The 27,073-nt window shown below is 51.2% G+C and overlaps 1 protein-coding gene and 1 long non-coding RNA gene across 2 annotated transcripts in view; one reads left to right on the top strand and one right to left on the bottom strand.

Moving 5' to 3' along the window:
* Positions 1–9,267: 9,267 nt before the first annotated feature.
* Scn4a (sodium voltage-gated channel alpha subunit 4) overlaps positions 9,268–27,073 on the top strand; it is a 31,536-nt gene continuing 13,730 nt past the window's right edge. Inside the window, exons 1-13 of the mRNA XM_032912103.1 lie at positions 9,268–9,540; positions 10,043–10,161; positions 10,271–10,360; positions 10,760–10,888; positions 11,306–11,397; positions 13,433–13,747; positions 14,947–15,010; positions 15,219–15,360; positions 16,770–16,979; positions 17,704–17,857; positions 19,709–19,947; positions 21,764–21,937; positions 23,094–23,450. Of these exons, the coding sequence (XP_032767994.1) occupies positions 9,268–9,540; positions 10,043–10,161; positions 10,271–10,360; positions 10,760–10,888; positions 11,306–11,397; positions 13,433–13,747; positions 14,947–15,010; positions 15,219–15,360; positions 16,770–16,979; positions 17,704–17,857; positions 19,709–19,947; positions 21,764–21,937; positions 23,094–23,450 (2,358 nt within the window). The remainder of the gene's footprint in view (positions 9,541–10,042; positions 10,162–10,270; positions 10,361–10,759; positions 10,889–11,305; positions 11,398–13,432; positions 13,748–14,946; positions 15,011–15,218; positions 15,361–16,769; positions 16,980–17,703; positions 17,858–19,708; positions 19,948–21,763; positions 21,938–23,093; positions 23,451–27,073) is intronic.
* LOC116908751 lies at positions 24,089–26,221 on the bottom strand. The gene is made up of 2 exons (XR_004389018.1): positions 26,179–26,221; positions 24,089–24,794 (listed from the first exon to the last, which is right to left on the bottom strand). It is a non-coding gene; the product is annotated as an uncharacterized LOC116908751 (long non-coding RNA).

The following is a 27,073-nucleotide window of genomic DNA, read 5'->3' on the forward strand; positions in this document are numbered from 1 at the left end:
GGCTTTGTTCTCCCTCCTCTCCAGGCTAAGCGATGTCAGAACAGTAACACAGCCACTCTGCTTCCTCCCATCCCCACCTCAACTGGAAGAAAAGTTGTGACTTGGGACTTCCAGCCAGGGAAGCACCCATTTCTCACTCTTGGAGCTGGGCACAGTGGGAACCCAAGGATTTGGGGGGAATAGTCCACCTGGGAGCCGCGCTCACTTGGACCAGAGTCGAAGTTTGTTTTGTCCGGAGTCACCCAGGAAGTTTTGTATTGGAGCTTGCACTGCAGGTGGCCCTTAAAGCAGACCCCCTCTCCCCCCACTGGGACATATGGCTTGCAGTAACTTCTTTTTGTCTGTCTGTCTGTCTGTCTGTGCCTTGTTCATGCTGAGTGATGGGTTACTTTTCTGCCTGTGAAATGAGCCAATTCAAGCCAGATTGGAAAGTATGGCAGGCAGGTTTATCGGGAAGCTGCTCTCTGAAGGAGAGTTCACTGGACCCAAGGAAAGAGACCAGGGAAGTTGCCACCGGGAGATGTTGGGGGAGAGGGAGAAAGAGAGAAAGGGGACATGGGCAGAGAGAAGAAGAGGAGGAGGAAGGGGGGGGAAAGAGAGACACCAAGATGTCTGGATTGTGTAGGGTAGGGCATCTGGGGGAAGGATGACCTAGCTCCTGGGCTGGAAAGTTCAGGATTAGGGAGTAGGGGGGAGGGGAAGGGTATGCCTGGTAGGGACTGAGGATGCTGGGAGGACTTGAAGGCCAGATCTGCTTCGATATATAAAAATATCCACCTCAGCCCCCCACCCTCCACCCCTGAAACCAAACACTAAGACGAGATTTACTCTGTAGTGGAATTCACTACAAGCCCAGGGTGGCCTCAAAGTCATGGCAATCCTTCAGCCTCAGCCTTCCAGTGACTGAGATTACCTACATAACTACCGTACTCAGGTTGCTTCGGACAATTTTGTTCACTTTATGCTATTTCTCGAGTCCAGGTCTCACTATGTAGTCCTGGCTGATCTGGAGCTGCCTATGTAGACCAGGCTGGCTTCGAACTCACAGAGATCCATTTGCCTCTGCTTCCCAAGTGCTGGGATTGAAGGTGTGTGTCCCCCATGCCATGCTATTACATGTGTTATTGCTATTATGAATGCGTGATGTGTAGAGGCGGGGTATGTGTGTAGTCATGTCATGCGTGTGTGTGTGTGTGTGTGTGTGGGTCAGTTCTTTCCTTACATCATTTACACGGGATCGAACTCAGATCATCAGGCTTAGGTAGCACGTGCTTCTACCCACTGAGCCATCTAGCTGGCCCTCTAATTTCTTTCTTAAACCAACCAAAGAGGTGGACAATGGTGGGTGACGAGCAGTCTTGTGAGAGACTAGTTGGCAAGGAGAGTGGCTTCTGGACCCTGACCAAGGACAGCTAGCAGTGTGCCGTCTTTGTACTCACAGAGGTGTGCTCTAAAGAGGATGGGGAAGGGTGTGCACGCAGGCCATGCTCGCCCATGCTCAACCTTCCAAGACAGTTTCTTACCATAGCTTCGTATCACAGAGTAGCAGGGGCGTAACTGAGCCCACATGAGAGATTGCGGGCTGGTGTCAATGAATGAATTTCTGGATATTTGAAGACAACCCCTCCACTCCCCACTAGAAAAATTGGTTTTCCAAGAAGGAAGGTTCTGGAAGCATATGAAAGTCTGAGTGAGGTTAGGAGACTATCCTGAGCCTTGTTTGGCTTGTGGTTGGGACATTTAGGATGGCAGATACTCATTCGTGGTAGATAGACTTGATCTCAGAGGAGATCCGCATCCAGCAGAAAGACGGGGTATCTGGGGCTTAGAAGGGGTGGGTGACCAAGGTCTTCTTTTTTTTTCTTTTCTTTCTTTCTTTTTCTTTTTTTTTTTTTTTTTTTTTTTTTTTTTTTTTTTTTTTTTGGAGCTGGGGACCCGAACCCAGGGCCTTGTGCTTGCTAGGCAAGTGCTCTACCACTGAGCTAAATCCCCAACCCCGACCAAGGTCTTTCTTTGTAGCCCAGACACCGACGTGTGTTAACCTGGTACCCAGCAGCTTTTCTGTGTTTGTTTCCAGTTCTTAGAGTCTTTCGGTCAGTTCTGACTTTGGACGTAGACAGTCATGTTACCTGTCAACAAGGATGGTTTTATATGATCCTTCCTAATTATAATATTTTATAAAACTTTCAGCCTGGTGTTGAAAAGCCATGAGGAGCCAGTCGCCTTTGCTTTGGTCGCGACTTTTGGTAGAGAACCTTCTAGTTTCTCACCGTTAAAGTAAATGCCCACTGGAGTAACTGTAGGACTTTCGAGACAAGGGTTCTCTGCGTAGCCCTGGCTGTCCTTGAACTCACTCTGTAGACCAGGTTGGCCTCAAGCTCAGAGATCCGCCTGCCCTTACCTCCCGACTGATGGGATTAAAGGGGTGGGCCACCACCGCCATCGGCAGGGCTCTTGATAAATTGTCTTCATCAACTTGAGGGAATTCCTTACCTCTCTAATTTGCCACGGTCTTATTATGAGTAGGGACTATGGGTTTTTTTTTTTTTTTAATCTTTGACCTCATCCATTGATATGACTGTGTGATTTTTTTCCCTCTTTAGTCTATTAGTAAGAAGTTACATTATTTAGTTTCTTGAGTTTCCCTTGCACGTTTGAAATAATCCCACATGGCCATGGTACACAATCCCTTGACATACTGTTGGATATTAATCAGCTGCTATTTTTGCTGAGGCGTATGAAGATTGGAAAGAGAAGAACCGGGGTAATTTACAGGATGGGGAATCAGACCACAGGTCTTAGAGACACTCAAAGCGATGGCAGACTCTATCTGGGATGAATGGATGCACTGAGTGCCCAGGCCAGAGAGGAAAAAGCCTCTGTGGTCAAACTATATCTGGACTCTGGTGCTCCAATCTGGCTGCCCCACAGGCAGAGACAATGCTGGGCTGGACCTGCTCCAGGAGGAGCTGCCTCACCCCCAGCGTCCTCACCCTCGGCTCCCTGCCTGCGGACAGCTGGCCTCAGCCTGTCTTACCATTCCTGACCTTTCTTCCCCCCACATCCATCCTGGTTGGCTCACCATCTCCAGGCCCCCAGGAAGGCCTGATTTACCCACCACTTCCGCCCAAACTTCCGTTTTGAAGGCGGTGTGCATGAGACTTTGCACTTTCTAAATGGACTCCAGTCTTGGCTCCTGGGAGATGGCTTTAGCCTTGGCTTGGCCTCCCATTTATCATTCGCTAAAATTATCTGATCTGCTCCCTATTTACTGCCTGTCTCTTCCCTCTGGAATGCAAGCTCCATGAGGGCAGGGACTTTACCTCCTCTTCGCTCTGCCCTAGGCCAAGACCAGAGCAGGGCATGCACCACAGACTCAGAAGGTTCTTTGAATGAATGAGTGAATGAATGAATGAATGAACGAACGAACTTGTGGGCTGGGAAGTTGCCGAGTCCCAGTTCCCTGTTGAGAACGCTGCTCTCTTGGTTCTTAGAAACACCAACATTCTCATGTGCCCCAGGAAGAGGTTGCCCTGAGGACCCTAACCCTAACCCTCAAATGCCATATCTCAGGGTCCAGACTGGGACAGAGTTAGGTGGAAGGACCTGTCATCTTACCATGCTCACACTTCACTCTATCCCCCAACAAGCCTACTTGGTGTCGCAGAGTCTTGATGCTTTGTCCCTACCAGGAACATCCATACACCACAGCGGTCCTTTTGTCCTGTCACTGGTGCCACCAAAGACCACAAGACTGTCCCCATCTGTTCTAGATGCATGGGAAGGGCAAACAGAAGGAGCAGAGACTCCACTTGACTTCCCACCCCTGGGTGGATTCTCCAAGGCTACAAGAGGAAGTCTAGTTTCCTCACGCCTGGCAGCAACCCTGAACCCTCCACCACCCCACCTCTCCCCGCCTCATCCCCTAAATGGCTTCTGTGATCCATATGAGTTCCCAGTGTCCTGCCCTTACCCTGACTGTCCCTTCTCCCTGGGATATTCTTCTTCTCCACCCATTGGGATCGAGCTGAAAAAGGTCATCTTCCTCCTACTTGGAACTAAGCTCTCACACCTGAGCTCCTCCAGCACCATCCACGCCCCTCCCGAAGACAGGCTCTGTATCATCTTGTCGAAGCCCTGTGTCCACTTTCCCCAGACTGTCAGCTATGTGCAAACACCTAACTGTAGATCAATGAGCTCTACTCATGGCCATCTCTGCTTTTGAGATGTAAACAGAATTGATAGAGGGTTGATAGCCGGATGGATGGATAGATGAATGGATGGACAGATGGTTGGATGGTTGGATGGATGGATGGACAGATGGTTGGATGGTTGGATGGATGGATGGACAGATGGTCAGATGGATGAATGGATGGACAGATGGTCAGATGGATGGATGGATGGACAGATGGTCAGATGGATGGATGGATAGATGAATGGATGGATGGACAGATGGATAGATAGGTTGGTAGATGAAGCATAGAAAAGTCCATGAGGTTCCTAGAAGGTCTGTATCCAAGTGTCACAATTTAATTAATTAATTGTTGGTGTTTTTGTTTTAAGACAGAGTCTCACTATGTAGTCCTAGCTGGCATGGAACTTTAGACTATGCTGATCTCAAACTCATAGAGATCTGTCTCACTTCCAAAGTGCTGGGTTAAAGGCATGTGCCACCATGCCTGGCAACAAACACTCTCTAAATACCTACTACATGCCCAGTCCTGGGACTAGCTAGCCATGGTGACGTAGACAGGCACAGTTGCTGCTTGTGTTGACGTTTCCACCTCGTGGAGAATATACTCAAAACAAACGAGGCAAGCATTTACAGCTTATGAGAAATAATGTCAGGGGAAATGCAGGGGTGTGTGGTAGGAAGAAGAGGAAGAACTCTCTCAAAATAGAAGACAGAGAGGGAACTACCATGGGAAGAGAGAGAGAGGGCTGTGGGGTTCCAGAGACAGGGGAGCTGGGTAAAATCCCAAAGGCAGGAACAAGGTCAAGGAAGCCAATGGGACTGGAACAGAGTGTCCAGGGTGACAGCAATAGACAAAGTGGGAGAAGTAGTGGAAGTCAGAGCTCCAGGACCTGGGTGGCCACCACAGGAGGCTTAGGTTATATTCTGAGCACACTGGGGTGTTCTTGGAGAGTTTTAAGAGAAACACAAGCCGATTTTTATTTTTGAAGTATCAGTGGCTGCCTTGGTAGGACTGATCCAGAAGGCAAGGAGACCAGCTACCCCCGGAAGTGTCTGTGACGCGGGCTTGGGCATGAGAGGCTGGGGAGAGGTGGGTTTCCATGCATTATGGAAATGTGGATTAGCAGGGCTTTGGAGCTAGGGTCAGAAAAGGGGGGAACTCAGGGACACATGTTGGTGATTGATCTGAGACACTGGAAGTGGTGGTATTTCCTGGCTCGAGGGTGTGTGGTACCATGGAAAACCCACAAAAGCTCTGTTCCAGTTGGGGGGACCTCAGCCTCATGAAGCTCTCCAGAGGCCATGCAGAGTTCAAAGGGAAGTTTCGTTTTACTCCCACGGCGTTTTCGACCATCCTAGAAATGATGTCACTCCCGGAGGGCTGAGCCCTGCGCAACTCGAGAGACCGTGTACAGAAAGGGCCACCCGGCAGAAATTGTTAAGGAGAAGCCAGAGAGGAAGACAAACCGTGGTGTAACCCCATGGACGCTGAAGGAATAGAATTTTCCAGAGAGGGGCTGTGGCCTACTGGGCTGGCTGCTCCTGAGAGGTCAAGGGAGGTGAGGGGAGGAACGGGTGTTGTGGTCTTGGCAGTGGTGCATTAGTGATTCAATGAAAGCAGTTCCGGTTGAGCGGGGGTGATGGCAGCCAGGTTGGAATGGGTTGAGGAGGGAGCAAAAGGTAAGGAAGTAGAGACAGCTGGTGTAGAGCCTTTCCAAGAAGCTCTTCTGTGTACAGAGAAAGGAAGACGGGGAACTGGATGCTGGGAGGTGTGAGGTATGGGCCGACGAGTGGCAGATGACACTTGTGTTAATGTAGAAGACAGTCATCCGTGAGCGGGAGATTGAAAAGAACTGCAGAGAGAGGTTGCGGGGAAGCACAGGGCCCGGGGTTGGGTGTTAAGTGCAAGGGCCAGCCTGTGGTAGTGTGATGATGATGATGATGATGATGATGATGATGATGATGATGATGATGATGATGATTGGTTGGTTGGTTTCCTGAGAAATAAAAACCCAGACAGAGAAAACAGGGCGTGGCAGAATACATGTGTAATCCCAGCCCGGAGGAAGGGAAGGTCTCCATAAACCGCTAACAGATGATGTGATCGTGCAGCTGCAGGTCAAGAATAGACCCTGTCTCAAACAAACAAAAAACAGCAATAAAAACAAAGTGGCCAGAGAGGGTGACACATGGATTTTAAAAATATTTTGTAACTAATTGAGTGGTGGTGGTGCTCACCTTTAATCCCAGCACTCAGAAGGCAAAGTCAGCAGATCTCAGAGTTTGGGGCCAGCCTGGTCTACTAAGCAATTTCCAGGACAGCCAGGGTTACACAGAGAAACCCTGTCTCCAAAAACAAACTAACTTTATTCATTTTATTGTATGAGTGTTTTGCCTGCACATGTGTCTGTTTGCCATGTATGTGCCAGGTCTCTGTGGGGATCAGAAGAGGGCATCGGATCTCCTGGAGCAGACGTTACAGACGGCCGTGAGCCACAGTATGGGTGCTGGGAACACAGATAATTTCCCCTCACACAGCAGAACAGTCAAACATGACTTGGCTTCAGGATGGCTAAAAGGCTAAGAGGGCTGGGAGGTGATTTTGAGGGGAAAAGTGTTACCATAACAGAGACCAGAAGTGGGCCAGGGGGTGGGTCCTAACATTTTCAAGACTTGGGAGCAGGGCAGGACGCTCCGGGTATCAGCTGAGTAGAAACCCTAGGGTTGTTTCTGGGCTCCTGTGAATTCAGGTGAGGCCAGTTTCCTCGAGGGCTGGACTAGACCCAGACTGTGATGTTGGGCTATTGTGGTGAAGGAGCAGCACCAGAGTCAGGGTTTCGTTGCCAAGATGACTTCAGGCTTGGTGGGTCCCCCCGAGGTCATCTGGCAGGCCAGCATTGTCTACATGACAAGATGCGAGCGAGAGAGTGTGTTTGTGTAGGGTCAGGGTAAGGTACATGGTTGGCTGAGGGTCTCTGTGAGGGGCTTCAGCTTAGACCTAGGTCTGTGGATGAGGCTTGCACACAGCAGGGTCACTGACCAGCTGGGCACCAGCGAGTCATCCCCCAGAAACATGACTCCCTGGAGCCTGGTAAGAAGCAGCTGGGTAGCGGGCAAGGGGTGTGGCTGGCTCTGCCCAATGGCTCTGGCCCTTCCCCGTCATCTGCTCTATCTGTTGACCAAGCCTGGGAAGTATGTACTAACCAGAGCCTCTGTGCCTGGGTTTTCTGTGAGATGGCTGTACCCGAGTCTGCTGGATTGCCTGTGTTAGGGTGGAGGTTCTAGGATCCATTCATACGTGTGCGTGCTCTGTGTGTGTGTGTGTGTGTGTGTGTGTGTGTGTGTGTGTGTGCACTTGCACGTGCACACACATTCATGTGCACATGTACTTGTAGAGGCCAGAGGAAGGCCTTGGCCATTTGGCTTTTTCCCTACCCAGCTTGCTTCTTTGAGACAGCTCTTTCCTAGAATCTGGAGCCTAACTAATGACCAACAAGACCCTGAAATCACCCTTCTCTGCTTCTGCCCTAACACTGGTCACAAGTGTGCATGAGGTTTCTCCACTGCCCCTTTATTTTATTTCATTTTTTAAGATTTATTTATTTTATTTATATGAGAGCACTGTAGCTGTCTTCAGACACACCAGAATAGGGCCTCGGATCTGATTACAGATGGCTGTGAGCCACCATGTGGTTGCTGGGAATTGAACTCAGGACCTCTGGAAGAGCAGTCAGTGCTCTTAACTGCTGAACCATCTCTCCAGCCCCTCCCCCACTTCATTTTTAAACTTGAACATTAGAATCCCTGCTCACGTTGTCCTTATATGTACTTATCCACTGAGTCATGGACTTGCAGAGGCCAGAGGAGGCCTTTGAATATGCTCTCAGTCCCATATTGGCCTCTCAGTGGCCGTGAGTCACTGCACCAGTGTTCTGTTTGCCGAAGGGATCATTCCTCAAAGCCTGTTTTCAATGACTAACCCAGCACAGCCCTTCTGTGGGGAACAGGAGACAGAAAAGGTGAAGGAGCTGGCTTAAGGTGGTCCACATGCTGCTTATAAAACCCAAGGCTCCTGGTGAGCCTTCTTCCCCTGTAACCAGAGACCAGCGACCGAAAACTGTCCCCCGGGGCTCTAACCCTGCTCTACTGGAATCGCACATCTTTTTACCACCCCCTCCCCCCATCGCCTTTCCTGGTCATCTAAGTTAGCAGTCCCAGGTCTCCTGACATCCCCTGCCTGTACCTTACTTCTCCTTCCAGCAAGAAGTTTTCATTGTGCAGAGCCATGGGAGGAAGAGACCCTGTGCAGGCCCGGCCTCCTTCTATGTTCCTTCCCCAGCCCATTGCCAAGCACCCTAAAGATCAGAAAAGAAACTCTATGCCCACACACCCTTCTTTTCCCTTCTCCCCAGGCAGAGGTGACAAATGCAGATGGGGCCCGCATTCTTCTGAGCTTGTCCCTGACAGACATCACTCTTTTGCACTGAGTCTTGCCGAACCCTCGATGGTCTCTGCCCACATCTCCTGCTAGCCAGCATCAGCCAATCCACATGGCCTCCAAGCTGAAATTCATTTTCTAGTTGTGTTTTAGGGTAATCCTACCAGACCTTCTATCTTGTCCATCTGGAGGTCATGTGGACAGCCAGTACATTTTCTCTCTCTGTGTCCCTACAGGCTGAAGTCACGCAGTTCCTGGAGTCTGAACCCAGGAGACAGTTCGGGACACTGGGGCATTGGCCCCAAGTTCCTCAGGCTGGAGAAGATCTGGTTCACTTTTTGTTGATCCCGAAGGTGGCACAATCTATTGCTGAGAAGAGAACACCGCGGGGCCTGGAGTGGGGGATGCGCCGTGCCCAGTGTCCTGGGCATCAGCACGCCCAGGTCTTGCAGGCACATCTCCCAGCCCCAACAAGACCAGGCCACCCACCTCCCTGACCCAACTCCTGGGCAGGAAGAGAGTGAGGAGTACACAGTAGACCCCGGGCATTGGTGACCACCCAAAACCCAAGGGCTGCGGGCTGTAGCGGCTCTGTTACCTACCATCCTCTGGCCCCTGAGCCCAGAATGCAAGGATGGCCAGCTCATCTCTGCCCAACCTGGTCCCCCCGGGTCCCCACTGCCTGCGCCCCTTCACCCCAGAGTCTCTGGCAGCCATAGAGCAGCGGGTGGTGGAGGAGGAGGCCCGGCTGCAGCGGAACAAGCAGATGGAGATTGAGGAACCTGAGCGGAAGCCACGCAGTGACCTGGAAGCTGGCAAGAACCTCCCACTCATCTATGGGGACCCCCCACCCGAAGTCATTGGCATCCCCCTGGAGGACCTGGATCCTTACTACAGTGACAAGAAGGTCCGGATGTGGGAGGGCTCCCCGATCTGTGCGGCCTGTCCATCTGTCTATCTACCACCCATCTGTCCATCTGTTTGTCCATCCACCTGTCTGTCTGTCCACTGTCTGTCCATCCATCTGTCCATCTGTCTATCTGTCCATCTGTCTATCCATCTGTCTGTCTATCCATCTGGCCATCTGGCCATCTGCCCATCTGTTTATCTACCTATCCTTTTGTCCATCGGTCTGTCCACCTGTCCATCTGTCCATTCATCTGTCTGTCCATCTGTCCATTCACCTGTCCATCTGTCCATCTGTCTGCCTGTCTGTCCATCTGTCCATCCATCCATCCATCCATCCATCCATCCGTCCGTCTGTCCATCCGTCCATCTGTCCATTCATCTGTCTCTCTGTCCATCTGTCCATCTACTTGTCCATCTGTCAGTCTGTCTATCCACCTGTCCATCTGCCCTTCTGTCTGTCCATCTGTTCGTCCGTCTCATAGTTTCTCTCCCTGCCTCAGACCTTCATTGTGCTCAACAAAGGAAAGGCCATCTTCCGATTCTCTGCCACGCCTGCCCTCTATCTGCTGAGCCCCTTCAGCATCGTCAGGAGGGTGGCTATCAAGGTGCTCATTCACGCATATCCTGCCTAAGTGGGAGAGGTGGGGGGAGGGTTGGGGCGGGCGGGAGGCCTTCCCATGCCCTCCTCTCCCCAGCGGCTCCGCCTCTTTCCTTGACCCACCCCCCACGCTGTTCAGCATGTTTATCATGATCACCATCCTGACCAACTGTGTGTTCATGACCATGAGCAATCCGCCTTCTTGGTCCAAGCACGTGGAGTAAGTGTGCGCCCTCTACCCCCACCGACCTCCCTATTACAGGTGTCTGTGCACTCTGAGTTTACAGGGTGACACTACTACTATCTTTCAGGGAAGACACATTGTCATTGTCATTGACATAGCATCTTTTTTTTTTTTTTTTTCGGTTGGGGACCGAACCCAGGGCCTTCCATTTGCTAGGCAAGCGCTCTACCACTGAGCTAAATCCCCAACCCCTTGACATAGCATCTTAAGCCAAGGGGATAGGAGGGTGGACATGCTCTCACCCTCATAGATGTCCCCAGCCCTGGGTAGCCATATGCTACCTTGGTACCTCTCCTCCTTTAATGCCCACAGTTGCCAGGTACACACACACTACCCAGGTGACATCCTCAGCCCGACTGGCTCTCTTCTCTCCAGGTACACCTTCACGGGGATCTACACCTTTGAGTCCCTCATTAAGATGCTGGCCCGAGGCTTTTGCATTGATGACTTCACATTCCTCCGAGACCCCTGGAACTGGCTAGACTTCAGTGTCATCACAATGGCGTGAGCAGGGCCCGAGGCTGGGGTGGGAGCTGCAAGAGGGTATTGACAGGAGGGTGGCAGGGGCGTTGATTACTTGTGCCAACTGAGAGCCACGTGATCTAGGACATCCCTAGGGCTCTGCTCAGAGGCCATGTCCCCTCCTCATGCTCCATACACCTTAGGAGGCAGTCTGACTCAGAGCTCCGCAGCCAGTGGGTGAGCAGGGATGTCCCTGTCCTTCCTCTCCCTAGCAGTAAAACCCAACACTATTCTTCCCAACTCCTGGGCTAAAACAGGAACTTTGGGGGTTATTTGACCCCACCCTCCGCTCCTTGTGATAACAATTGCAAGAAACTCTTTGGGAGTTCTCATTCTGAACCCAGAGACACTTGATTTCTGTCCCAGCTCTGACGTGTTCCTCCTCAATTTCCCACTCAGGTATGTGACAGAGTTTGTGGACTTGGGCAACATCTCAGCCCTGAGGACCTTCCGTGTGCTGCGGGCCCTGAAAACCATCACGGTTATCCCAGGTATTGAGAGGAGTGGGGACCCTCTGCCTGAGGACCTTGGGGAGACACAAATATTTGCATTATGATTCATAACAGTTATGAAGTAGCAACAAAAATAATTTTATGGTTGGGGGGGTGACCCATGAGGAACTGTATTAAAGGGTCACAGCATTAGGAAGGTTGAGAACCACTGATCTATCTGTGAGATGCTTAGAACAGCATCTTATAAGGCCCATGCGCTTACACTAAGGAGAATTCTGCCTGAGGTACAAGGAGAACAGACAAGCCCAGAGCTCTACCTGAAAGGGATTCCGAGGAGGAAATGCCTCAGCCCTCAGTGCTTTCAGAGGAAAACTTCACCCCTATCCCAGTGGTGACCAAAAGGCAATTCCAAAGTAATTTATCAAGAAGAACCAGGGCCTAGAGGGAGTGACCAGAGTTCAATTTCCAACACACATTAGCCTCACAACTGCCTCTCAGTCCAGCTCCATGAGATCTAGCATCCTCTTCTGACGTCCTGGGGTACCAGCACACACGTGCATACATACATGCATATGGGCACACATACACAAAAGTAAACAAAGCAAAAACAAAATGAATCTTTTCTTTTTAATAAAAAGAAGAATGAGTCACACAGCTCTTCAGAAAACTCCAGCATGGGGGTTGGGGATTTAGCTCAGTGGTAGAGCGCTTGCCTAGCAAGTGCAAGGCCCTGGGTTTGGTCCCCAGCTCCAAGAAAAAAAAACAAAACAAAAACAAAAACAAAAAAAACAAAACAGAAAACTCCAGCATGGTGAGTGACTCCATACCTGTGATCCTAGCATGAGAAAGGCCAAAAGATTCCAAGTTTGAGACCATCCTGTGCTCCATCTAGAGACTCAGCCTCAAACAATATACACATGCACACATAGGTATCTATGCATACTCATGTACATGTATGCATACTCATATACATGTATGCATACACCACCCGCAGACAGCCGGAGGTGTAACTCAATTGATTTCTCCTTGCTTTGCATTGTGAGGTCCTGGGTGTATCCCAGCAGCCAAAAGCTGAGCTAGAGCCTGTAAACAGTTCACACAGGGAGGCCCGATTACCACAAAGGGAAGGTGAACGGGCTGTGGAGGAAACAGCTCAGTCCTTATGCTAGGACGCATGGCCATCTTCGAGAGTCCAGGGCCCTTCCATGCATCGGAGGCCCGTGGGACACGCAGCACTGATGGAGTTCGCTAAATGCCTTCCTCTTCTGCATCTTCAGCACTCAGGAGGGCTCTCAAAGGGGAATGTGGTTTCCGTGTCAAGAAAAGAAGGGAGAAATGAACGACCAGATCCAAGAAGGAAGCTGTGACTTCCTTCAATGGCAGAAATCTGCCCTGTGGAATTACATCAGGATTGTTTTTTACCTTTGTGTGCAGTGGAACAAATGTCTATCCAAAAATGCTTTTGGGGGGGATTTGTTTGTTTTGTTTTGTTTTTGAGACAGGGTTTCTCTGTGTAGCCCTGGCTGTCCTAGAACTTGCTCTGTAGACCAGGCTAGCCTCAAATTCAGAGATCCCCCTGCCTCTGCCTCCTGAGCGCTAGGATTAAAGGCTGTGCTGCCCCTGTTTTGCATGCAGACACCGATTTTTCAAAATCATTCTAGATGGAGTGAACCCCATTGGTCTTTGGGTATTCATCGTTAATGGACTCTAGGGTACTCCCTTTCCCAAACATGGTGGCTTCTCCTTTTCCTTAAGGGCACAGTGAGATGAGGGACGGTTTTGAGAACACACTTTGGAAGTGCTAACCTAGTGACATCTATTAAATTTCTCCGTGTGCTTTTGTGTAGCTCTGAGGGTCAGGCAGCAGCCCATTGACTCTTAGAGGTCCTTCTTCTGCGGGCAAAGCCCAGCTCCACATGGGGGAAGTGCTTAAGGTTACTATAGGGAGGCTTCGGGGAAGAAGCTGTGAGGAGTGAAACCAGCCTCAGAGATGGGGCTGGCTGAGTCTCAGAGCTGGAGTCCCCCACCACCCCACCCTTACCCCTGCTGATGCTTTCGCCCTCCCTGTGACCAGGGCTGAAGACAATTGTGGGAGCCCTGATCCAGTCTGTGAAAAAGCTGTCGGATGTGATGATCCTCACTGTCTTCTGCCTGAGTGTCTTTGCCCTGGTGGGGCTGCAGCTTTTCATGGGAAACCTGCGTCAGAAGTGCGTGCGTTGGCCCCCGCCCATGAATGACACCAACACCACGTGGTATGGCAATGACACTTGGTACAGCAATGACACTTGGTACGGCAATGACACTTGGTACATCAATGACACTTGGAACAGCCAGGAGAGCTGGGCCAGCAACTCTACCTTTGACTGGGAGGCCTACATCAATGATGAAGGTGAGAAGGGAGGTAGAAGGGCCAGAGGAGACTACCTGACTCCTCAAGGACGCATCGTCTCAGCTGCTTCTTCAGAGAAGACGTAGCTTAAATCCATCACTAGCCAGCTTGGGTTGTAGCCTCCCACAGGTCTCTCAGTCATGACCCTTAGAACGGTTGCGTATTAAATGGAGTATGACAAAACCTCCCTCGACGGGGTAATGTGATGACGACACCCTGTTTTAAAATCCTGTGTCTGCTGAGGCTAAGGGAGCTCAGTCTATAAAATGCTTGCCTCGCAAAACCGAGGACTCGAGGTCGATCCCCAGAGCCTGTGTAAACAACCAGGCATAGTGGCACATGTCTGTGGTTCCGGCTCTGAGTGGCACATGTCTGTGGTTCCAGCTCTGGCAGGTCCCAGGAGCTCACTGCACAGCTAAGCAACCCTGCCTCATTGGCCAGCCCCAACCTTAATGAGAGACTCTTGAAAAGAAAAGTGTACCATTGGTCCTGAGAAACAACACCCAAGGGGTTGGGGATTTAGCTCAGTGGTAGAGCGCTTGCCTAGGAAGCTTAAGGCCCTGGGTTGGTCCCCAGCTCCGAAAAAAAAAAGAACCAAAAAAAAAAAAAAAAAAAAGAAAAACAACACCCAAGGTTGCCCTGGAACACATACACACACACACACACACACACACACTCGTGCACGCGTGTGTGCTAAGGCTCTCACTATACAAAGAGACAGTCCATCATCCTTCTGTAGCCTGAACATGTGTTGTTCTTCCCCACATTCTGGCAGGGCTGCCGCCAGCCACATCCTGTCCCCATGGCTGTCCTTTATAGGCACACACAACACACATACACATTCTCACGCAGTCACTAGTACACACAGTGTCTGCTCCTTGGAACAGTGTCCTTCCAACTCCAACCCCTCCCCAATGCACACACAGAAACACGCCCTTTGACACAGGGCCGTATTGGGTCCCTGGTGAATCCTGACTTCGTAACCACAGCGGGTACCAAGTTTATGTGGCTTAGTGCTGAGCCCATGCAGTTTATCCGCTGGAGCTTGGAACTGTTCATAAAAGACAGGAGGGGTCCCAGGGAGTGTCTGTGTGGCCTCTTTGGGCACACAGATGTGTTGACGGCTGTGTGGCGTGTGCGTGTGTTTACTGGGCATCTGTGTGGTAACGTGTCTTCTTTGTGGCCTCTGATTCCCAAAGGGAACTTCTATTTCTTGGAGGGCTCCAATGATGCTCTGCTCTGTGGGAATAGCAGTGATGCCGGGTGAGTTGTGGGGCAACAATGTATCCTGGTATGGGGGTGGGGGCTTCATTAGAGACAGGGAGAGGTGGAGAGGAGATGAGGGAACCAGTGGTTAAGAATAGAAAGCTATCATGCCTGCAAGGCATATGGAGACCTGGGGATCTCCCATCCTCCATCTGTCCTCAGCTCTCTTCTCTCCCTAAGACAGCTCCCCACTTTTTACTACCAGGCACTGCCCTGAGGGCTACGAATGCATAAAGGCTGGGCGGAACCCCAACTATGGCTACACCAGCTATGACACCTTCAGCTGGGCTTTCCTGGCTCTCTTCCGGCTCATGACGCAGGACTACTGGGAGAACCTTTTCCAGCTGGTACAGATGCCCCCACTCTGCAGACTCCCGTTTGGCCCCACAGACTCCATTACCACTCCCCTCAGAGCTTCACAGAGCCCACCCACAGTGACCTCTGCACCCTCTCTTCTACGGGACTCCTTCAGTCCCACTGCTCTTAGGAATTCCTGGCCAGAGCCAAACCAGTCCCTTTCCCTTTCCGTTTCTGCTTTTTGAGCTGAACATCTGGGCCCTGCCATAGACCCAGGCCCAGGAATCTCCAAGCCTCAGAGAAACCAGTAAGACAGCTCACCGGGAAATTGAACCCAGCCCGCACACAATGAGAGTTGACTCTCCATCTCGGTAGGCTTGGCCTCTGTAGATTCAACCAACCACAGATCGAAAATACTCTTTACAAAATGGAGCAGATAGTGGTGTTACGTGCCTTTAATTCAGCGCTTGGGAGGCAGAGGCAGGCAGATCTCTGAGTTTGAGGCCAGCCTGCTCTACAGAGTGAATTTCAGGATAGCCAGGGCTACACAGAAAGCCCTGCCTTGAAAAAACAAAAACAAACAAACAAAATGCAAAAAATAAAATAGGAATAAAAATAAAAATAAACAATACAGAAAAAAAAAAAACCAACAAAAGCAAACTAAACAGGTTGGGCATGTAGCTCAGTGGTAGAGTTTTGACCTAGTGCCGTACAAGGTCCTGTGCTCAAGTCCCAGGAATGTGCAAGTGAAAAATGAAGTATTTCAGAAGGAATATGCCCATGCTGGAGACTCCTTTTCAGAGAATATTCTATGGGAAACATATTTATTCCATAACTGAGAAAGCCCATCAACTGCATGCTTAGCACTTACATTGTATCAGATACCACGGGTCATCTGGAAAGGATTAGAAGAGGGGGCTGGATGCAAACACCGCTCCTTTCCTAGAGGAGCCCTGAGCATCTGCAGATCTTGCTATACCCAATTCCCAGGATACCAAGGGCAGGCCAGCACTTGGTCTTTACTGTATGCATGACAGGTGGGTTGAGAATGAATGATTTTGTCTCTTGATCTTTGGCAACGTTTCTAACATGATTAATAATAACAATAATCACAGGTCTACTGTTTGTTGAGCATTTACTAGACACCAGGCTCTGGGGTGAAGCGAAGTTTCAAGCCCTGTTTGCTGTTTGTCCATGCGGGTTTTCTGACCTCAGGCTGCCTATGTGGGCTCCCATAGCTCTGATATGGGAGCATGGAATGCCTGGGTCACTCATGTGCATTTTGCAGTTCCCCGGAATGAGGCTGAGTTGCTGAGGATGGCCACGCCTTGTCTCCAAGGCTCCCAAATCCCTGGGCTTCTTGAGGGACCCTTCTCTGCTTCCCTACTTAAGCAATGATCGTGTAGAAGACCCCCATGGAGCCCTCGAGACCCCTTTCTCCTTCTTTCCGCATCCCCAGACCCTACGAGCCGCTGGCAAGACCTACATGATCTTCTTCGTGGTCATCATCTTCCTGGGCTCCTTCTACCTCATCAATCTGATCCTGGCCGTGGTAGCCATGGCGTACGCTGAGCAGAATGAGGCTACCCTGGCCGAAGACCAGGAGAAAGAGGAGGAGTTCCAACAGATGCTTGAGAAATACAAAAAACATCAGGAGGAACTGGAAAAGGTGTGGACCCAGGCAGGGAGCTTGGGGTGAGGATCCAAGGGTCTCCCCCACACTGGCCTGGACTTAGCCACTGGTTCCAGGTTGGGAGGAGGGAGGGCAGGCAAGAGGGAAGGACTATGAGACAAAAGGAGCAGAAAGCCCCAGATTGGGAGCTTTGGTGGAAGGGGTGTCGCAGGAAAACCACCATACAGCCAAGCGTTTGGAACAGTGAAATGGGAACTTTGCTCCAGATTAAAGGTCTATGGCTTCAAGCTTTCTGGCTCCTTGCTGAGGTAAAGGTGGAACGTGGAACAGCTTCTCTCTCAGGTTGAGGGTCTTCAGGGTCGGGGTCCTCAGTCACCTTGTCTTTACCCTGTCACTCAGCTGCCATTCAGGACTGTCCCTTTCCTACATGCACTAGATTTGACGTCATCTGACCTGTCATCTAAAAGGCTCAGTAAGAGTTTCTGAGGGTCAGTGTTTTCATACTCCTGGCTCAGAGCGAAATCTCTTCCTTTCCTTTTTCTTTTTCTTTGTTTATTTGATGTATGTGAGTACACTGTAGCTGTCTTCAGACACACCAGAAGAGAGCATCGGATCTCATTACAGATGGTTGTGAGCCACCATGTGGTTGCTGGGAATTGAACTCAGGACCTCAGGAAGAGCAGTCGGTGCTCTTAACCGCTGAGCCATCTCTCCAGCCCCAGAGTGAAATTTCTTACTTATCCTCTTTGCTGATTTATAGGCTAAGGCTGCCCAGGCTCTGGAAAGTGGAGAGGAGGCAGATGGGGACCCAACCCACAACAAAGACTGCAATGGTAGCCTGGATGCATCCGGGGAGAAGGGGCCCCCGAGGCCAAGCTGCAGCGCAGACAGTGCCATCTCAGATGCTATGGAGGGTAAGTATCCTGTGCTCCCTTCCCCTCCTACTCTGCCTGCACTGCCCACCAGGCCTCTCAGCCTCCTGAGCTGTAGGGAGGGGCCTGCTTGGACCCAGCTTCAGGAGGGCAGTAACTTAATATCAACACCAAAGAAATAAGCCAGGTTAAATATAGACCTGTCAACCTGGCCCATTTCTGGCTGCAAGGCCAGGCCATTGCAGGAACTAGGGGCTTCCGGGAGAGCTCTTGGTGTTGCCAAGGCAATGGGGAAGGACAGGCTAATAATACTAAACCAGGAAGGCCTGGTGTTCCGGAAACTGCTCCACTGTTTCCTGGGTAAGGGTTAAAGGTCAATGGTTAATTCCCCCAAGTAGAATCACAGACTCTCCACAAGTCCTGTGGTAACCCCAATTCTCAGCCGGAGAATTAAAAACCCGAAACAAGACAGGGTGGACAGAAGCACAGTAAATGGGTGGGGCAGATTACTGACTGGAAAGAAAGATGGGAGGTGTATGGCTGGGAAAAGAGGAAGGGGAGAGGAAGGGAAGAAGAAGGGAGCAGAGAGATGTGGAAGATGGAAGGAAATGGAGAAGAAGGGGGCTAGAAAGGATCTCTGACTCGGAGAAGGGACCCAGTCACTCCCCGGGGCTTGCTTTATGCTAAAACCAGAGTCTAGGGTTCTTCAGGGCTCTGTAAACCTTTGGAGAAATCCATCTCACCTTACACTCCGCATTCAGGTGTACATGCCCTGTGTGTGCGTGTGCGTGTGTGTGTGTGCATGTGCGTGTGTGTGCTTATGTGTTCATGTGCATGTGTGTGTGCATGTGCGTGTGTGTGTATGTGTTCATGTGCATGTGTGTATGTATGTTTGTGTGTGTGTGTGTTTGTACGTGTGCGCATGCGTGCGTGTGTGTGGAAAAGGTCTGGGGAAAACTGGACGGATCTGGCCCAATAAGCTTCCTCCTTTGCTCTCGCTGAGGTCTCTTTCTAAGGTTTCCAGTCTCAGACATTGGGCACCTACAGTAGCCCAAGCAGACTAGTCTGACGCAGTCTGGAAAGAGGTTCACTCTTCTCACTCCTCAGTGGGACCCCAGCCCCACTCAGGGTCCCCAGGGGCCTGCCAGCCGTCCTAGTGTCTTTTCTTCCCCTGCAAAATAGATGGAGTCAATACTGTTTACCTCTTAAGTCTCCAGTGTAAGTACTGGAGAGTCTGATCGGGCATAGACATCTTTTTATGCCCAGGCACAGTCTGGAGTGACCGATGTTACCAGCAGCGGAAAGGCCTTCAGGAACTCTGGCTGGCAGCACTGGGGACTGTCCCCCTAAAGTGAACTCTCAGTGTTCCCTAAAGACTCCAGAACCCACACAGAGGCCAGGGTCTCTCTCTCTCCTGGTGGAATCCCAGACCCGAGAGGCTCACAGATAACACTCAGCTCCAATTCACTGAGAGGAGGGCATTGTGGGAGCTCAACAAGATGGCAGAGCTCAAAGCGGAGCGCTGTGGAGGGGTATGGGTTAAGGCTTACCGAGGAGGTGCTCTGAGAGGCTGAGCTCTGAGAGAGCAGGTCCTGAGAGTGGAATGTGAGGAGAGAGTAAAGAAGGCCTCATTGAGAGGATGGGAAGAAGAGAGCAGAGAGAAAGCTGAGCTTCCGGGACAGGGACAGGGACAGGGACAGGGACAGGGACAGGGACAGGGACAGGGACAGGACGATGTCCTATGAAGTGGAGTCTATAGGGAAGAGATCAGAGGAGGCCTGTCACTGGCTGGAGTATTGAGAGGAGCAAAGAGCTAGATGGAGAAAGAGTCGAGCCAGGCGAGAATCTTCATCAGACTCCCATTATAACCCGTTACAACAACCCCACCTCCAGAACTGGAAGAGGCCCATCAGAAGTGCCCACCGTGGTGGTACAAGTGTGCTCACAAAGTCCTCATCTGGAACTGCTGTGCCCCGTGGGTGAAGTTCAAACATATAATCTACCTGATCGTCATGGACCCCTTTGTGGACCTGGGTATCACCATCTGCATCGTGCTCAACACCCTCTTCATGGCCATGGAGCACTACCCCATGACCGAGCACTTTGACAACGTGCTCTCCGTGGGCAACTTGGTAAGGAAGGGACAGAAGGAGAGGGCGGTCATCTGGAAGACAGGACAGACATGTGCTGCCCGGGCTGTGTGGAAATGCAGGGCATGCGGGGACAGCTGGCATGAGTCGTGGAGGCACAGGCAGTGGGCTAGGGGATATAGTAATTCAGCTTCAAAGTATCTGGGAACAAGGAGAGTGGGGTGAGCTGAGATCGGAACTTGCGGGAGGTCTGGGATCCTGGCCACCTCCTGGAATTGGGGTGGAGGGAATGGGGGTGTGGAAATGGGTAGGCTGAGGTAACAAGTTTCTCGATGGTTATAGACTGTGAACCTAAAAGAGACCAAGGGACCTGGGAGTGGGGGCTTATAGCCAGAGACATCCGAATGCAAAGGGGTCTACCTCCCCTTCTCCCAGGGGCTTCCCAGTTCTCCAGCTTCACCCGGCTACTCTCTCCTGAGCCCTTTGCTGCTCAGCTATTGTTGACATGCTCTGATCCGACTGCTTATCCTTGTCCATTAGGAGCATTAACACCTCATTGCCAGCCCCAGTGGAGCCTGACAAAGGGAAAAGCCGCTGCCTCCTCCTCCATCCCCCTGATCCATTGTGCTCCGCCCTTCCCAATCTGCTTTGCAGTCCCACCCCGCCCCCCATGGCAAATGAGCAAAAGGCTCCCCTTTACCTCCTGGGAGAGGCAGACTCACTGTGTAAGATGTGAGGGAGGGTTGGGGCAGGACTGGGTAGGGGACATAAAACTCCCCAATCATCGAAATCCCCAGCCTTCAACGCAGATAGGTCTGTCTTGTGAAGCAGCCATGGCCAGGCTGGGCAAGAGAGGCGAGAGCGTGCTCCAGGCTCACGGCACAGCTGCCAGGGTGTGTATAAATGGGCAGGACCTGTCTCCTGCTCACCCACTGTCCACACCATGCTGCTGTGGCCAGGGAAAGCTCTTCGGAGAGATCCAGTGTGAGCCTAGGCGGGTTGTGTACGCAGAGCAGCTGATGCCTGGTAGGAGTGGCGTCATGCCCTGTGAGCTTTCAGGGGCTGCGAGGCCTTCAGGTACCTGTTCTGGCATTGAGGAGGCAGATATGATCCTCTTACCAATTTTGTCCCGTTTAGTCCCTGCCCAAGACCGTGTCCATCCAAGCTCGCTTGATGGTTGAGATGTGGCTCCATTCCCAGCACTGAATAAAGCCGGGCGTGGTAACACGTGCTTTTGTAACCATAGCACCCAGGAGGTGGAGGCAGTCAAATGTTCGAGGTCATCCTCTGCCACATACTGAGTTCAAGGCCAGCCCAAGCCACATGATACATGTTTCAAAATCAAAAAGTAAAGCCTGCTAGGTCCTGGAGTTATATTTAGTAGGGAGGCTTGGGCGCAGAGGAGAAATCTTGAGCTGAGAACCAGAGAAACTGATAAAGGGAGCTGGGGTGCCTGTTGTGAGCCCCAGTTGTTTAGCTGTGGAAAGAGTGGGATATTCCCTCCAGTTTCGTAGAGAACCGCATGCCAAGGAGGTCCGTGTGACCAGCGCTTCATGAGTGCTAAACTTTACGATCGGGTCAAAGCCACAGGAAGCTATCGACTTGACTGAGGTCACAATGTCAGAAATGGATAGGAATGGTTCTGTGTTGTACCCACCTGTTCATATGACACGGCCTTTGTACCAGACACTACGTGCACACACATGGGCCGTGGGTACCATTCCCTGTCCCCTTTCAGGACCTTGAACCCTTGCCCTTCAGTCCCCAAAGCCTCTGCCAGGAGATGGAGGAGGGGAGTCTCCCAAGACCCATGTCTCCACGAGGCTCTGTGACAGGGATTCCGTGTCCCACCCCACAGGTCTTCACGGGCATCTTCACCGCGGAGATGGTGTTGAAGCTGATTGCCATGGACCCCTACGAGTATTTCCAACAGGGCTGGAACATCTTTGACAGTTTCATCGTCACCCTCAGCCTGGTGGAGCTGGGCCTGGCCAACGTACAGGGGCTGTCAGTCCTCCGCTCATTCCGTCTGGTACAGACCTGGGGAGCTGAGGGGGATGGGAGGAGATGCCCTAAGAGGCTGCCCTGTGCACACCACTCGGCCCCTCAGAACCTACTCCTGTAAGCTAGGAGAAAGAGAGTCCTTCCTGTCTATTACCCAGGGCTGGGGTCGGGCACCAAAATGATAGCCTTGGGAGGCAAAGTTAGATGACCTTAGGCTTTAGCTCCATTGTGCAGGCCTGAAGGAAGACAGGTCTTCACTGTGAGTTAGTGACAAGCTTGGGGCTTAAGAATTACTATTTTTCCTCTACCCCTTGAAGTTCACTTCTATTTTTCAACATCATCATGAGGATGCAAACAGCGAAGAGTTTAGCGAAAGTCTACCAGCTCCTTGGGTGTCTGTGTCTCCCACCCAATAGTCATGACCATATTGTAATTTTATCTTTAAAAATATTTACAATTTTTAACTTATTTATTTATTTATTTATTTATTTTAACGTATGTGAGAACACTGTAGAGTGAGTGCACTGTCGCTGTCTTCAGACGCACCAGAAGAGCGCATCAGACCCCATTACAGATGGTTGTGAGCCACCATGTGGGTGCTGGGAATTGAACTCAGGACCTCTGGAAGAGCAGTCGGAGCTCTTAACCACTGAGCCATCTCTCCAGCCCCAATATTTAAAATTTTATATGTGAGTGTACCTATACACCACGTGTCTGTGCTGTGGGTGCTTGTAGAATCCACGAGAAGATGTTGGATCCCTTGGAGCTGGAGTTAGAGGTGGTCGTGAACCACTCAATGTGGGTGCTGGGAACGGAACACGGGTCCTCTGGAAGAGCATCTGTGCTTTTAGCTGCAGAGCCAACTCTCCAGCCCCAGGTGCCACAGTCCTTCTTCCAATGGTCTGCTTTTATTAGAGAGAATAAGTTAGGCAAATTTTGGTGTCTAATCTTGCCTGTGACTACTTCAAACTGTGTCTTCAATGGGTAAGAACATCTTTCTTTTTAACACAGACAACAGGAGACTTGTGGACATATGTATCTTATTAACATGGAGACAAACTCAAGTGGTTCCTCAGGAGGGTGGGGTTTAAGACCGTTGGACATTGTTCTTCCTCCCGGGTCTCCCCGGGGCTGGCTGGTGGTCCGCAAGCCCCATTCATACTTGGATTCTCTCTGCCTGGCAGCTGCGTGTCTTCAAGCTGGCCAAGTCATGGCCAACACTCAACATGCTCATCAAAATCATTGGCAACTCAGTGGGTGCGCTGGGCAACCTGACCCTGGTGCTGGCCATCATTGTCTTCATCTTCGCCGTGGTGGGCATGCAGCTGTTTGGCAAGAGCTATAAGGAGTGCGTGTGCAAGATCGCCTCAGACTGCAGCCTGCCTCGCTGGCACATGAACGACTTCTTCCACTCCTTCCTCATCGTCTTCCGCATCCTCTGTGGGGAATGGATCGAGACCATGTGGGACTGCATGGAGGTGGCGGGCCAGGCCATGTGCCTCACCGTCTTCCTCATGGTCATGGTCATTGGCAACCTGGTGGTAAGTGAGGCTGTCAGGGGAGTTTCCTGACTCTTACCCAGGAAAGACACGAAGCGCGTCCAGTTCCCCTCTTTCCCGTTTGAGGGGCCTGCTTGTTATCAGTACAGCTGTATAAAATTGTTGGTGTTTGGGGGGGCGGTGGTAATGGACACCATAATTCCCAGCACTCCGGAAGCTGAAATGAAGGATCTCTGAGCGTTCAAATACAGCCTAGGCTAGTTAGTGAATGCCCTATGGCCTGGGCTGTAGAGCAAGGCTGTCTCAAAAACAAACAAATTAAACAAATGAACAACAGAAACCAGTGGGGGTTGGAGAGATGGCTCAGCAGTTAAAAGACCTTGTTGCTTTTGCAGAGGATTGGGTTCCATTCCCAGCACCCACATGGTGGCTCCTAATCACCCATAACCCCAGTTTCGAGGGATCAGTGTCCTCTTCTGACCCCTTCGGGCCCCAGGCACTCATGTGGGGCACATACACACACATGCGGGCAAAACATACATAGAATAAAATGAAGAAATCGAACTTTAAAAATGTGCTCTACCTTCCACACCCCACCTCCCCAAATGGTGAGCTTCAAAACTGTACACGAAACAATCAGCAGGAGGTTTTGGTTTTTTTTTCTTTTCTTTTCTTTTCTTTTCTTTTTTTCGGAGCTGGGGACCAACCCAGGGTCTTGCACTTGCTAGGCAAGCGCTCTACCACTGAGCCAAATCCCCAACCCCCAGGAGTTTCTTAAAACAGGTTCCAGGCCCCAGCCCCGGGGAATCTGGTTCTGAAATCTCCAGAACTTAGGCTCAGAGCACCACACGGTGCCACTGTCGCTGGTTCAGAGTTTTTCGCTGGTTTGCTTTTTCAGACTCATTCTGTAAACCCAAAACTGGCCTAGAACTTTCAGCAATCCTCCTGCCTCAGGTTTCCGAGTGCCTTTAGTAAAGTTGTGTACCATGTCCGGCTTGTGTACACACCCAGGGTTTTGGGCTGTGTGTAGAAGAGATGCGGGGAGGACAGGGGTGAGGCTCGTGGTCCAGCTGGCCAGCATTTCTGTGGCTAGGGTCAGTCCAACTCCACTACTTGGGGTAGAGGTCAGGTCTCTCCCATCAGAGCTCCTTAATGCTGGCCCCAGCTGCCTCCTGTGGTGGCCAACACTTGTCCTGGGGAGCAGAGGGTGGAAGACGCTGCCCACATGCCCTTCACAAAGACTGGAGGAATTGTGGGCTGCTGGGTCAGTGCTTCTCAGATATCGCTGAGCTCTGGCTGGGGGGCTGATGTCGATGGGGGAGGGCGCGTCACCTCAGCTGGAGAGACCATGGGGCAGCTACAGCAGAGACATCAGGACTTCAGTTCCTGGGAGAGGGTTATGAGAGAGTGAGGAGAAAGAGAAGATTCCTGACTTATCAGACTTTGGGCCGGGATTTGGTGGGGGTGACATGCTTGAAGTAAAAGTCTGTGGACATAGATTTAAGGGCTGGGCGGGGGAGGGGGGTTGGTGGTTAAAAGAGTTGTAGGAGTCTTCACTCTCTGTACAAGGGCGGTCAGGAACGTTTTGTGCTACTTTTTGTTTGCTTGGTTGTTTTTGTCTTTTGAGGCAAGGTCTTGCCAAGTAACCAGGGCTCTTGTTGAGCTCAAGACCTTCCTGCCTCAGCTACTCAAGCACTGAATAAGCATTGTAAGCAGGCAAGCAGGCTCCACCGTGCCCACTTAAAAATTTATTCCGTGTGTGTGTGTGTGTGTGTGTGTGTGTGTGTGTGTGTGAGTGAGAGAGAGAGAGAGAGAGAGAGAGAGAGAGAGAGAGAGAGAGAGAGAGAGAGGGGGGGGGGAGGGGGGGGAGAGGGAGAGGAGAGAGAGAGAGAGAGAGAGAGAGAGAGAGAGGCACTTATGTGACAAAGCCCTTTCACATCCTGGATCATCTCACTAGCACATGCTTCTCAGTAATTCTAACCTCTTTTTCCTTGGTTTTCCTATCTGGAAAACAGGGATACCCAATGGTGTGGTCATAAGGGTACCAGGGCACAGGTCTCAATATTTAGGGCTCTAAGTTCTAAGAGACCAGATGTTACAGATGGGTATTTTAGGTTAATAATTATTATAATAAAATTGGCAACTGCCTTCCTTTGGGAGAGGGGGGAGGCTCCAGCCCTTAGCCTAAAGCTTCTGATAATCCCCCCCCACACAGTTCTGTGAGGCAGGGAGTACTGACTCCACACTGGAGGAGACATCACCCAGAGATACCTGGCTCTTGAGATGCTGAGCTGGGACTAGAGCCTGGGTGTGGGACTCTAGAAACCAGAACATCGGCGAGAGTGGCAGTGATTTGGTAACCTTGATGCCAGCATCACTCGTTCAAGCATTTGCCCAGAGTCCCGGGCTGGGTCTCAGTATTCACTCAGTCCTCACCACCCCAGGAAGCAAAGGCTCAGAGCTACCATATTTGAAGCCAAGTTTTCTGACTCCTGAGTCTGTAGTCATGACACTGCCCTGCCTCTGTACACACACACACACACACACACACACACACACACACACACGCCCTACCGACTCCTTTCCAGCCCATCTCCGTGACTTTCCTGATATGCTCAGATGGCTTACAGCAGCCCAAGGAGACAGTGTGCTCATTTCCTTGGGTGCTGTCTCCTCTCACCCCTCTCAACCCTCTCCCTCTCAGGCTTCAGAGAAGCAGGTGTCTGCCAGAGGGCACCAGGGCACCCTGCCAGGGCCCGTGAGCACTCACCCCTTCTGCACCCATGGCACCTGATCACGCCCTCTGGGTTACTGTAGGGAAGATAAAGGACCAGGACACGAGTACCCTACCCCACAGAGCCCCCTAGGGAACGTGCCCTCTCTCTTTTGCCCCTCCCCCCTTTGCCTGAGGAGGCTATTTCTGTCCAGGCAGGGGCCGTGTGCAAACCCTGCTGACCCAGAGAGCAGCTAATTCCCATCTCAAATGTGTTTCTGGCAGCTGGGTGTCCCCTCCCCAGAGAGGGAAGAAAGACCAGTATATGAGTGGGAGCAGGGGCAGAAAGGTATGGGGTGTGGGGCGGTGACCCCCAAGCACATCCCTCTGAAGAGAATCTAGCACAGTCTCTAGAGATACCATGTTAAGACAATGGTGAAAAGACCTTGGAGGATGCGGATCGTGCCAGGCACGATGAAGACAGTCAAGGACAGTAGATTCTCACACATAAGCTCCCTTATTCCCTCATACCCGGGAGGGTAAGAACTTAGCTATGCCCTTGCTTGCCAGGCAAAAGCTATGACCAACCACCCCAGACAGATTCACCTTCATCCTGTTGTTCAAAGACTGGCGGGGGGTGAAGGTCCGCCATATTGCAAGCCTCCGGGGATACAATTCATCTTGTAGTATAAAGGAATGGTGCTCTCTAAGGTTGTCTAATAATACTGGGAACCCGAGCTCTGTCCTGGCTCTGCTGTCCGACTTAGGACAAGTCACTCCACCATTTGGAGACTCACTTCTCTTATTTACAAAATGCTGGCCCAACTTCTGGGTCGGCCGTTCCTTCAGTCCCTATACTTTGCACAGCTGCCTGTTGTTGTAATAGCAGCCAGTTTGAGTTCCTATTAAGTGTTCATCTGTATTGATCTTCTAGCAATCACAGGGTGCTAGA

The sequence above is a fragment of the Rattus rattus genome, chromosome 9 (assembly GCF_011064425.1).
Source record: "Rattus rattus isolate New Zealand chromosome 9, Rrattus_CSIRO_v1, whole genome shotgun sequence".
NCBI lineage: Eukaryota > Metazoa > Chordata > Mammalia > Rodentia > Muridae > Rattus > Rattus rattus.